Here is a 12,602-nt window from a genome sequence, read left to right on the forward strand (position 1 = left end):
GTGGTAATGTCAGAAGATTTTAAATGTAAATGACCTTTTAAACTAAGGACCCATGGATGAAAAATGGTTTGAGCACCTTTGATTATGAATTTATTTATATATTTATTTTTGCTTAACTTTGATTTGTCTAACTGAAAGCTAGTGACAGATTAACTACCAGTTAGCATTATTGTTTAGTTTTCTTTAAACACCATTCCAAAAATCGTCCCATTAAAAACAGCGCTTGTTCAGCATTAGGCGGAGCCAGCACGTGTACTGAAAGGGCACTAGGACCCGTGGGAACGAAACTGAAGGCAGTGACTTGCCGTCAAAGACGAAGTGTAGGGACACACCTGCCTGTCCAAATCACAAGGACCATGCAAAACCAAAACCATTTCTGGTAAACTTTCAATGGAATCCTCGACGAGACGATACGACATCGTTGTGATTCTCTGCTTTATTTCGAGTCGTTTGCGTCGGAGTGTTATGCCAAGTACGACTGTGTCAAAGTTGTAGGATACAAAGACGTGTTTGTTTCGTTCACAAGTTGGACGTTTTGCCTGTTGTTGGGGCGACTTTTTTAGTCCGATCAGCAAATGGTGGCGAGTCCTTCATTCCCAGTGGTCTGGGGAGGTGAGCATGCATCGGGAACTACACGCCGACTCAGTTTTGTTAGACGGCTAGCTGTCCTAGCTAAGTTCCCTTATGTCTGACCGCTGAAAGGAACCGACAGCTGTGAACCAGGCACTGAAAGTTACTGGGAGAGGTGCAGCTCGGATGAAATCAAAGCCGTATGACTAACAAGTGCGCCGCTTTTGCAGCAAGACTTTGCACTCCTGGAAGCCTCGTATGTCTCGTTGTTTTTTGTGTCTTTTTGCAATGTGGTGTCAAAGCCGATCGCCTCATGAAAGCTGAACTCCACGGTCATCCCGAGTGATCGAGGTTGTTGGAGCCACGGGGATAAAATGGATGAGGCAGTCGAAAATTCCATATCGGAGATCCCACAGGTCTCCCCCGTCCCGGCCGAAAACGGGTTCGTGATGGTCATCAGTCACAGCAAGGTCCACCCTCCTTTCAGCGTCGTGTGGGCAACAGTCCTCTACTGTGCAGAGTTCATCTGCGCCGCTGTGCTGTGCAGCATGTACGATAGGAGCGGCGACGTGATCTGGATGGGTCTGACCATTACTTTCATACTGGTGCCCAGTGTGTTGACCCAGCTGACGCTGACATTCATTCACCGGGACTTGGGAAGAGACCGTCCGCTTGTGCTGTTTATGCACCTACTTCAAATGGGGCCGATTATCAGGTGTGTAACGGTTAACTGACATTCGATTACAGGCACAAGGTCACAAAACTGACACATCGTCTCTACATTAAAGCCCTTCACAGCCAGCGAGCTTTCCGTTAGCTGTAGCGCTGGCTCCTGTCACCATAGTGACGATGGTTGCGCCAGCTGCAGTGGAGTTCCCTAAACTTGCCCACGGAAGAAAATGACAAGCTACATTTCGAGTCATCTTTGTAATCCGTATTAGGTTACTGTGCTCAAATCCTTTCGGACAGCCTGGCCATTGCCACCGTTTTGACACATCACCCGTGCAGCGTGTGGGCCCGTTTTCCTCAGCCCCCCCCCCCCCCCCCCCCCAGCGCAGGCCCGTGGGTGTAAAGCCACATAAACCGTCCACAGACAGTCTTCGTTTCACTTTGTAGTGAACCATCCCATTTTCAAAAGTTATTTTTTTCAAATTAGCCTACAGATTACACATCATGGATACAGTACATAATACAGATCCAAGAGTATGAGCCCTGGGCCTTTAAAAAGTCCTTTGTTTATTTGGATGTGTTTAACATGTCCTACGGGTATGCAAACAAAGAGAGTTATGGGTTTTTAAAATGGAACATTCTAGACATTTGTAATGAGCAGACACCTAGATGTTCTGAACTCCAGATTGTGTACAGCCTTGTTGGATAAAAAGTAACTCATTTTCAGGCAGAGTGTGTAGTTACCAGGTGGTGTCTTAAGTAGATATTCAAATGCTACTTTGTCAACATTCCCCATGGAATTTTAATGGTTGTTTCAAATCTAAGGGACACAAGGTCTAGCATAAGGTGCTAAAGGTCTCCTGTTGACAGGAGGCAGCCACTTTGAATTGTTTAGGTTAATTAGTGAGGATTATTTACAAATGAGGACACTGCTTTTACTGTATGTGATGTAACTGGGAGCGTTCAAGACGTGCCCAGAAATTATATGTTAAAGCGGGTGTAGCATAAAGCTCATTGCCCTTTAATGCCTCCTTTGTGTTTTGTACAAGTATTTTGGTCTTTGTAGTACTTCAGCTATTGTGGGAGGTGTGTAGTGAAGGCATGGTGTGTGCAGATATGCACACATCTGTTGTGTAGCACAGCTGAGCAGACATCTTGTGTAGCGCCGCTGCTGAGTAGTCATCTGAATGTTGATTAAAGCAGGGTCAAGAGTGTGGAATGAGAGTTGTGCAAGTACAGCACAGCGTCTTACGGATGATTATGCCATTCTTTGACCGGAAAAGATATTAGAAAATATCTACTCTTCCCTGTCTCAGCTACTGACCTGTTTTATTTTGGCCTGAAATCTTTGTTGTGCTGCTAAATTGCTTTCACAATGATATTAACTTAGAAGCATGTACATAAAATACAACTGAGTTATAATAATAATATGGATAAAATGAAGTAAGAACCAACCATGACCCAGATGTGGTTATGTTAACAATAAGTCATTTGACTGCTTTTGGTTCTCCTACTCCTATCTTTCTACAATGCTACTTTTACTAGAGTTGCCCGGTTGCTCTTTCCATAAACAACGGTTACAATGGAAAAGGGAAGGTTCTTTCTAAGAACAGCCAGCCGACTGTAGGAAACAACAACAACAACAATAACAACAACAACAACAAAACCTGCTCAAGTCTCTTCATTGTACTGGTGCAGCAAGGTTTATGGTTGCTGGCTCTGAACAGGTTCCAAATAAAATCATAATTAGCAGCTTTTGGTTTTGGTTGTGAGGGAGAAAGACTACTAACAGTTTCTTCCAATGACTCTTCACCTTAACTGTTCAATTTTTGTTTCCTTGAAACATGTGAACATGGCTTTTTACATTCTCTCACAAAAAAGGTTTGGCCGTTAGTCGCCCGCCCCCAATCATCTGTCACAATTTCTAAAATGAGGTGGTATTTACAAAAAGATGTTCAGTGGATAAACATCATGGTACTAGCAACATAATAAACATGTTGCTTTTAGATGAGATTTAGACATGTCATCATGTGCTCTTCCTTTATTTGGCCCTCACCAAAACCTTTTTGTCAATTCAAAGTGCTGAAACATGATTATAAGTAATCAGATCTCATTCAGGAGGCCTGCTGTTTATTCTCATCTGAGTCATCAGCCCTGTGACTATCTTATGAATGTGCAGTAGTTAAAATGCGAACAATTTTAGTGCTATCTGCTCATGAGGGCAGCTATTTGCATTGTCCTAAATATTAGTCTACATTAGCGTGCTTTTGCTTTGCCGAGGCCAAAGCTTGATGTTATTGATCATGTTACACGATTCCCTGTCTCTGAATAACTAACAAAGGCAGACCAAGGGTATATAGCTGTGCAGAATACAGGCACGCCTCACTTTATCAAATTACAAATGCCATTTACTCTGAAGCCATATTATGGTTCCTCAGATCAGCTAGAAGTCCTCGGAAAATTACAACATGGTGTATATTGGAATATGTTTTCCCTGGCTTCTAGGGGCTTTTTCCTTTGTAACTGTAGAGTTAGACACACTATGTCATGTGTTGCCGTGCATGGTTTGTATTTCCTAAGCATCATCATTATCTCTCTCTAAGTGTGCATTTCCTTCCTTGACTGTAATTTTCACACTGATGGGTAATGGAGCTCTTTAAACCTAGCCATTAAACAGACACATGTAAAACACCAGCACTGTCACCATGCTGGGTACATGCATGTCAACACAAAGCCATGCGGTACTTCCATGTTACCGCCTATAATGAACTCTTTTAGAATGGTTGCACCTAAAAGCAGCTGGTGACTGTATGTGCAAGTTAGGTGTTTTGATTCAAGGGTTAGAGAGTGTAGGAAGTTGTTTACAGTCTGCAATGATGTAAATTGCATTTATAGCTGTCATAAAGCTCCTACAGGGATGTGCACTTATCTTTCAGAAATAAGCGTTCATTTTAGCAGTTGGCCAATATGTGTTTTACAATGGCCAGTGCTGGTATTTCGAAAGCAAGGAGGCCAATGGCGACATAGAAACACCACCACCTTGACTTTCTTTCTTTATCTATCTATCTATCTATCTATCTATCTATCTATCTATCTATCTATCTATCTATCTATCTATCTATCTATCTATCTATTTGCATCTTATAAAATTCAACAATATTAATAACAACTGACAGAAAATTGCTGAATTATTTAAGTTGTCTGCATTCTCTCTGCTTAAGCAGATCTGCACTCTGTCTGTAGTGCATTTATTTTAAATAAAAGAAGTATCCACTAGATAAATTATCACCTAAATGTAATCAAAAACAACTTTGTTTTTAAAACAAAATGCTGGGGGGGGGGGGGAATCAACAGATCAAAATTGGATTTTTATATATAAAAGCAGGATATAAGCAGTGCTCATAATGTTTGTGATTTGCAGTGACTAACACATGGGACGTGTGCATACATGTCTTTGCTCATAGTTTTTTGCACAACTGTCGTCAGTGTAAATTGATTGATTTCTGGGCAGGTGTGTGAAGGCTCCTGAACTTGTTTAGCTGAAGGATCAGGTTTCAGGTCTGCTGATCGGCATGACCTCCAGCTGCCTTCTTAGCAAATTAAGGTGTGTGAGACACTCGCTGTTTTCTACACTCGACTGAGTTCCCGCCATGTTGAAAGCTGCCAGCCGTAGGGAGAAACGACAACACTGTGCTTAGTGATGAGGAGATTCTGGATCACAGACTGAACACTGGCCCCACCCTTGGCCTCGCTTCAGCCTTGGACCTTGTCAGACCAGAGAGATTTGTCTTATAGCAACTGAGAAAGCATCAAACATCAGCTGGGTGTTCTAGTGTTCGTTCTGTGTGTGGACCCATTTGCCTGCACAGGGTGAGCTCACAATAGCACAGCTACAGAGGCACACCAACACCGAAATGAAACCCCTTCTCCTATCATTTGCCCTAGTCTGTTCATAGAACTATTGAAGCGCTACCATTTGACTGTTTGATTATTGTATTATTGTTCCTGCTTTGTTTTTCAGGTATGTGCTCAAACAGTGGTACTTCCCTGTGACTGATGTTACAAAAGCACTGTTCTGCCAAACTAGACCACGCCCTATTTGTGTCTTAGTGAACAGGAATTTTAAGATGAAGTCAGATTATTTTCTGCACACTAGTGCCTTCTTGTGGAAGTAAACGATAGTAGTGATCATGGGCAGTGACTTTGCTGTAAAATGTTTGTTCGTGGTGTTATTTATATAGTTTGCTCCATTACTCACACCTGAAGAAAAGCATTTTGTTTCTTACCTACATTTTCACACTCCCTGTCTAAAGATGAATTTTAATATATTTTGGTAATGTTTGCCAGGGTTTGATTTCTATTTGGACACAATATCATCAGTCATCGTATCAGCGGTTTCTCTCGCTGGTCTCTGCACTACAAATGAAAGTCTTGTCTAGACCTTATCCGTATCTCGCCACTGTACAGGTGTGTAGAAGCTTTGGTGGTTTACTGCAAGGCAGGCAGAGAAGAGGAGCCTTATGTCACAATTACGAGGAAGAGGAAGCTGAAGAAAGGCAAGGCCGTGGGCTCCCCCATGGAATGGGAGATCGGACACTCGGAGCGTAAGCTCACTGTCCACCGTGATGCCTTCAAACGCACAGCTGTCATCCAGGCTTTCCTTGGCTCCACCCCTCAGCTGACGCTACAGCTATATGCTGCCATTCAGGAAAAGTATCTCCTTCCCGCCAGACGTGAGTTATCATGGGCAGTGCATACAACATGTCTCTAGTTTCTCCGCTAGGGGGTGCTGATAGAACTCTAGAAGCTTCGAGTCTGCTACTTCTTGTGCTTTGCATCAAGCACAGTGTAATGTACTAATGTACTTTCTCATACCAAAATGTTCTAATTTTTCCTTTTCTTAGTTGCTCTGATGGTCGTCTCCCTAATATCAATCACATACGGGGCACTGGTGTGCAGTGTTCTGGCCATACAGATCCGCTATGACGATTATAAGGTGCGGATGAGTCCTGCCGCTTACCTCTGTATGGTGCTATGGCGAGGCCTGGAGATCACTACGCGCGTCACCACCCTGGTGCTCTTCAGCACGGCACTCACCTTCTGGGTGATCCTGGTGGGCGGGGCCAACCTGCTCTTCTTCTTCTTCCAGCCGTGGGTGGAGTTCTGGGTGCGGCAGGCATCGCTCCCCGAGAATGTGGAGAAGAACTTCAGCAAGGTGGGTACGAGCGTAGTGCTGTGCATGGTGACGCTCCTGTACGCGTGCATCAACGTCTTCTGCTGGTCGGCCGTCCAGCTCAATCTGGCTGACCACGACCTGATCGAGAAGCAGCCGCGCTGGAGCCGCCTGGCCACGTACTACACCCTGCGCTTCGTAGAGAACCTGGCGCTGATCGCGCTGTGGTACTTCTTCAAGTCGGACTTCTACGAGTACGTGTGCGCACCGCTGCTGGCCGTGCAGCTGGTCGTTTGCTACGGCCTCGGCGTCCTCTTCATGCTGCTCTTCTACCAGTTCTGCCACCCAGCGCGGAAGCTGATCAAACACAACGTGGAAGAGTGCCTCCGTTGCATGTGCTGCCGGGGGAAGGCTCCGCCCCAGCGTGCCGGAGACCCCATGCTGCTTCCACGGGACCAACTGCTCCCGGAGCGGGAGGTGGATATTGTGGATGACTTCACCGAGGCAGCTTGACGGGGACTGTGCTGTTCACGTCATCAAATGTTGGGCGTTACCTAGCGTATTTGCACGAGTCTATGCTCAGGAGTGCCGTGCTGACTTTTCTAAAGACAAGCCTGTGGAGAGAGCTACACTATAACTGCTGCAGGTGATTAAACAAACAAATATGTTGTGTTACAAGAGTATTTTGGGCACAAGAATTTTGAATTGGACTTGCGGAGCTGTTACTAAACTCTCATTTTAAGTCTCATTGCTTTGGTGTGGAAATGAAAGCAGGCACTGATAGATTCCCGTGAGCTGCTGGCTGCTAGATATCAAAGAATGTCATCTGTTTAGTTATGCAGAGACAGGTTCACAAAGGCATCCTTCAGAAGTGGGTAGAACACACAACCGTCGACCAGGTGTGCTGAAAGCCTGCCAGGTGTCCGACTCAGAAAGAAGTGATGTGGTTATTTAGGGAAATCCATGCTTTACTCTCTTGTAGGGAATGAACATCATCAAAAGCAGAGGGCAGGTGGTCCAGTGGTTTGTCCCCCAAGGGCACAATGAAACTCTTGGGTCATTTCTCATAACAGATCGAGGTTGACAAACACTGAAGTATTTACCTGAGTGTTTAGTTTTAAGAGTGTATGTCAACATCTGTTGAAACTGATTGCATTTATTTTAAAAGCCAAAAAAAGGAATGTCTTAATTTTGTATGTTTGATGTCCCTGAATGATGTATCTGATCTACTGTCTATAATTTGAATAAATATTAATAAAATATTTTGAACATCTGACAAGATTTTCTTTGTTCAAAAATTGTATCACAACGAGAGTATAGAGATGAATTCAAAACTTCCTCGTGTACATTGATCGCTGTGCTACCCGAAAGTGCTCAGAAAGTGCTCATCTTGTAATATAATGCTATTCTTAGAAGAGGTTTTCCCCACGACTATTTCCTGCTTTTCATCCTTTATCACCCCAAATGGTTTCCTTGTACCACCACAAGGCGAAGGCGAAGGCGGAGTTTGGCCGCAAGCAGGCAGGCTATTAAAACGAGAGCAGGTAGCGATCGGTTCAAAGGGAGACTTCCACTGCACGAACAAAGATGGGTAATTGGATTGTTAACCATGGACTGGAAACCTTTATTCTGGTAAGAACACGTACAGATAAATTTACTCTTAAATGGACCAAACCTCAATATTTAATTTTTAAAATAGCGAAAGTAAACTATAAACTGTAAGTATAGCAATATTACAAACGAATTGAATTGTAAGTGTTACTCTAGACGGTAACAAAATGTATAATCAACGCGTCTGGATAAAGTCCAAACTGGCAGATCACACCGACTGTATCTTTGAAGAATGACATTATGATTGTTTTTTTCAGGTGGTCTGGATGGGCATCAATGTCTTCTTGTTTGTTTACTTCTATTTGTTTTACGACTTGGGGCCTCAATTCTTCTACACACACCAGCTACTAGGAGTGAGCGCCATCACACGTCTAATTATCAAAGCTGCATTCTGATTTGTCTTGACTGTTAAAACTCATTTCAGATGGCAAGATGAGAGTCTAAGCTATGAAATGCATTTACTTTTAAAATGTAAAGTCCTGATTCCACAATCCTGCAGTTCTGGGAAACATTTTTCTTGAGACAGAATTGCAACACATTAAAACTAGGTCCTACCTTTATTTTGGCTTGAGTCTAAGTAGAATGTACTATTTAATGTGGCAAAAAAGAAAGATGGAGGTAGATTAAAGTGGGTGTGTTGCCTTCCAGTCTGCACTGTCATGGGCCAGAGCCCCTGCTGCCGTCCTCAACTTTAACTGCATGCTCATCCTCCTCCCAGTGTGCCGGAACCTCCTGTCTCTGATCCGTGGCAACTTTATGGTGAGTTGGTGGGGTGATACAGGTGTCGGTGTGTGCGTGTGCGTGTGCGTGTGCGTGTGCGTGCGTGCGTGCGTTGGAACGTGTTCTGTGGTGAGTTGGTGGTGTGAAATGAGTGTGTGTGTGTGTGTGTGTGTTTGTTGAACGTGTTCATTGGTGACTGTTTCATCATAGAACTAAACATGGTCTAGGACCTTTTTAACATAGCCCTTCTTTTGTTTACATTTCAGTGCTGTGGAGTAGCTTTGCGGAAACAACTGGACAAAAATCTCACTTTCCACAAACTTGTCGCCTACATGATTGCATTGATGACTGGTAAACTATTTAACTGTGTCCTGCTTAGATAACTAACAGGAAATGGCAGGGATTAGTCAGATATCTGTGGGGATTAAGTGCACACCTGAAAAGCCATCACAGTTCTTGTGGTTTCTAGGATTTTTAACATGTTTTTTTCATTTGCTCAAGTCTAAAAAATACCTAGCAATGTGGGGAAAAATTCTTATTGGCTATAGTTAAAAATTCACCAAGGATGGACATTCTTGAAAATTAAAACCTACAGCAGATGAATTCAGTCCTCAATACTTCTACACATGCCATTGTGAGACAATGGCATTAGAGACCCTTCTGTTTTCCCACTGTCTAGCGGTTCACACTGTTGCCCATCTGCTCAATGTGGAGTGGTACATTAACAGTCGACATGGGAAATATGGTCCCCTCCCCGGTAATCTGTCTGCCCTTCGGGACAACAGAGCAAAAAACACCACCTACCTCAATCCTATCGAATATGATTATACAGTGAGTTTTGCCACTTGTACTATATCCTGTTTGCATTCTTCCAAACATATTTTAACAGTATTCAGTATTCAGAGGGAATTGCCATTGACAGCTTTAATGTACTTGCGCCCCAGACCCCAACCCTGTTCGCATTCACCACCATTGCTGGCCTTACTGGAGTTGTGATCACCCTTGCTCTCATCCTCATGATCACATCATCAATGGAGGTCATTCGACGAAGCTACTTTGAGGTCTTCTGGTATACGCATCACCTTTTCATCATCTTCTTCGCTGGCCTTGTCTTTCATGGGGCAGGGTGAGGCTTCAGCACTGTGGACACTGGCTCGAGACGGTTGACTTTTCCTGATAAGAACAGCATGTGAAAGCTGACATTTGCTTCTGATGCAGGCGCATTGTTCGAGGTCAACAGACCACTGAGCCGCCTCACGACACCATTTTCTGCAAAACACAGCCGCAGAACTGGGGCTTGATTCCTGAATGCCCAATCCCTCAGTTTGTTGGAGGGTTTCCTCAGGTAAGGGTTAACTAGGTAACATTTACATGTATGTATATATTTACATGTATGTACATGTACCATAGGTAGAATTTCTGATGGAATTTTTAGGTCTATTCCATAGCACTCATTTGCTGAATGCTTTTCACAGACCTGGAAGTGGGTGATTGGTCCTATGGTGATTTACATATGTGAAAGGTTTCTGCGGTTTATCCGCTACATGCAGACTGTGAGATACAAAAAGGTAAGCCTTCACTGATGCCATGGAGTAGCATCATTAGCAAAAGTAGTTTGTCGGGTATTTTGAAAGCAAACAGATTTTCTCATTTATATCCCCTAGATTGTGATGCATCCATCCAATGTCCTCGAGCTACAGTTGGTGAAGTCTGGTTTTAAGATGGACGCTGGGCAGTATGTTTTCTTAAACTGTCCAGCTATCTCCCAACTAGAATGGCACCCATTTACACTGACCTCAGCCCCAGAGGAAGACTTTTTCACATTGCACATCCGTTCAGCTGGGGACTGGACTAACCAATTAATTAAGATGCTAGAAAATCTACCAGAGGGGAGTCAAGGGCCGAAGTGAGCCATTACCTTATTTCTCTTTTGAGTTTTATAGCACACATTTGACACTGCTTTTATAAACCTGATCAATATCTAAAGCATAAACTCAGGCAATTTCATGTATTCAAAAATACAGTATTAGCAACAGACCATATACAGCAGTATCATATCTCACCATGGAAAGCCTAACTATCTGATTTCTGATTTTCATTCAGGATGGGTGTGGATGGCCCGTTTGGAACTGCCAGTGAAGATGTGTTTGATTATGAAGTCAGCATGCTGGTTGGAGCTGGGATCGGGGTGACCCCGTTCGCATCAATTCTGAAGTCTATCTGGTATAAGTTCAAAGATTCCAATCCCAAGCTGCGCACCAGAAAGGTGAGAATGTCTACTTGTGTCGAACAGGCAAATCAGGTTCTTGGTCAAAGCTACAAACATTTTGATGTTCGTTACATCTCAGAATGTGATCTTCTGGCTTCTCAAAGCTAGATGTTCAGTTTGCTGTCAGTGTGGCGTACCGATTGTTTTTTGTCCTTAATTTTCCACACAGATATACTTCTACTGGTTGTGTAGGGAGACAAATGCCTTTGAGTGGTTTGCAGATCTGCTGCAGGTGCTCGAAAAAGAAATGGAGGAGAGAGGCATGCGAGACTTCCTGACATACAAACTTTACCTCACTGGATGGGACCATACTCATGTATGTTTGCTTCCATAATACAAATCATTTGGACAAATTGGCACAATCTTTTTGTCCTTTTAGTACAAAGCCTGTCCTTGTTATTACAACTTAAAATAAATGTTGTACTAATTCGTACAGCAGTTAGTACAACAAAAGAGTTCATGTGGACTACTGCCTTGGCATGTTAGACTCTATTCTTTCTTTGATTATAGGCAGCCCATGTGATGGTACATTTTGATAAAGACACAGATGTAATCACTGGCTTGAAGCAGAAGACTCACTATGGAAGACCCATCTGGGATAAGGAATTTGAGCAAGTCCGGCAAGAAAATCCCTCGTAAGTTTAAAACTTAAAAAAAAAAGAAAAAAGATCATGTCACCTGCGTTTGATCCAATATAAAGATATTTACTTTTCATCCTAATTGATACCTACAGGTCAGTAGTTGGCACATTTCTGTGTGGCCCAGAGTCTTTAGCAAAAGTCTTGGCAAAGAAATGTGTGAAATATTCTGACGTGGATCCTCGGAAAACCAAGTTTTACTTCAACAAAGAGAACTTCTGAATGAAACTGGTGCAAGTAACCAGCTGAACCTGAAGGACAAGCCCCCTACCCAAATAACTTGATTACAATGAATCTGAGTGATGTTGTAAGGGTATGAAAGGACTGTTTTTATATTTTGTAAGCTTCACTGCCTACCTGGGTGTGTAACCCTGAAGTAGATACAACTACCTCCTCAGGAAAAGTATATTTGCAGGGCCAGAAGTATGTCTGGTCTGGGCGCTATTGTGAGTATGAAGTAGGAGCCTGACTGTTAGTCAGCTGTTAGTGTCTAGCTGTTTGTAGTAGTGATGGTGTTAGCCCAATCAGAATAGTAAACATTTCAGGAAGCACCCATTTCCCTCAGTCATTATAACTGTGTATGGGCACAGTACTGTGTGTATTTAACCTCTGCAATTTTCAAAAGGTGCATGGAGCACCCACACTTGCCCTCAACTACAAATTAGACTATAATGCTTCCTTTTTGAGCCATATGACACTTTCTTTAATCTGGGTGTGGCTTTCTGAGTTGTTACTATATGCTTGAAATAATCCATGCTTGGGTTTTAACAGTGTTGATCTATACTTTTCACAAAGTTAATGGCAAGAATGTTACAAGTAGATTATTTACAACACTGTTGAATCTTTTTTTTTTTTTTTTTTGGTGTACATTTTTCACTTATGCTTCCAAGAAGCATGCTCCAGGAAATACAAGAGGAAGATGTTTCCTGGAAATCAGTTTTCTTTCATTACA

General features: G+C 43.0%; 2 protein-coding genes across 2 annotated transcripts; both read left to right on the plus strand.

The window, feature by feature from the left end:
- Positions 1–284: 284 nt before the first annotated feature.
- Positions 285–7,691, plus strand: xkrx (XK related X-linked). The gene is made up of 3 exons (XM_027022594.3): positions 285–1,285; positions 5,707–5,972; positions 6,144–7,691. The coding sequence occupies exons 1-3, from the start codon at positions 945–947 to the stop codon at positions 6,923–6,925; spliced, it is 1,389 nt and encodes a 462-aa protein (XP_026878395.3). The 5' UTR covers positions 285–944; the 3' UTR covers positions 6,926–7,691.
- Positions 7,692–7,913: 222 nt separating this feature from the next.
- nox1 (NADPH oxidase 1) lies at positions 7,914–12,602 on the plus strand. Its single transcript, XM_027022590.3, has 13 exons — positions 7,914–8,044; positions 8,281–8,376; positions 8,672–8,782; positions 9,010–9,094; positions 9,423–9,574; positions 9,688–9,869; positions 9,962–10,088; positions 10,219–10,311; positions 10,408–10,649; positions 10,847–11,009; positions 11,182–11,328; positions 11,523–11,647; positions 11,746–12,602. Exons 1-13 carry the CDS (start codon positions 8,000–8,002, stop codon positions 11,870–11,872), a joined length of 1,695 nt encoding a protein of 564 aa, XP_026878391.3. The 5' UTR covers positions 7,914–7,999; the 3' UTR covers positions 11,873–12,602.

The sequence above is a fragment of the Electrophorus electricus genome, chromosome 16 (genome assembly GCF_041902795.1).
Source record: "Electrophorus electricus isolate QZ-2024a chromosome 16, ASM4190279v1, whole genome shotgun sequence".
NCBI lineage: Eukaryota > Metazoa > Chordata > Actinopteri > Gymnotiformes > Gymnotidae > Electrophorus > Electrophorus electricus.

Excerpts from the sequence above, each read along its gene's own strand:
- xkrx (XM_027022594.3), top strand. The coding sequence starts at position 945 with ATGGATGAGGCAGTCGAAAATTCCATATCGGAGATCCCACAGGTCTCC. Across the intron at positions 1,286-5,706 it reads CAAATGGGGCCGATTATCAG|GTGTGTAGAAGCTTTGGTGG; the intron begins GTGTGTAACGGT and ends GCCACTGTACAG. Across the intron at positions 5,973-6,143 it reads GTATCTCCTTCCCGCCAGAC|TTGCTCTGATGGTCGTCTCC; the intron begins GTGAGTTATCAT and ends TCCTTTTCTTAG.
- nox1 (XM_027022590.3), top strand. The coding sequence starts at position 8,000 with ATGGGTAATTGGATTGTTAACCATGGACTGGAAACCTTTATTCTG. Across the intron at positions 10,089-10,218 it reads TTGTTGGAGGGTTTCCTCAG|ACCTGGAAGTGGGTGATTGG; the intron begins GTAAGGGTTAAC and ends TGCTTTTCACAG. Across the intron at positions 10,312-10,407 it reads AGACTGTGAGATACAAAAAG|ATTGTGATGCATCCATCCAA; the intron begins GTAAGCCTTCAC and ends TATATCCCCTAG.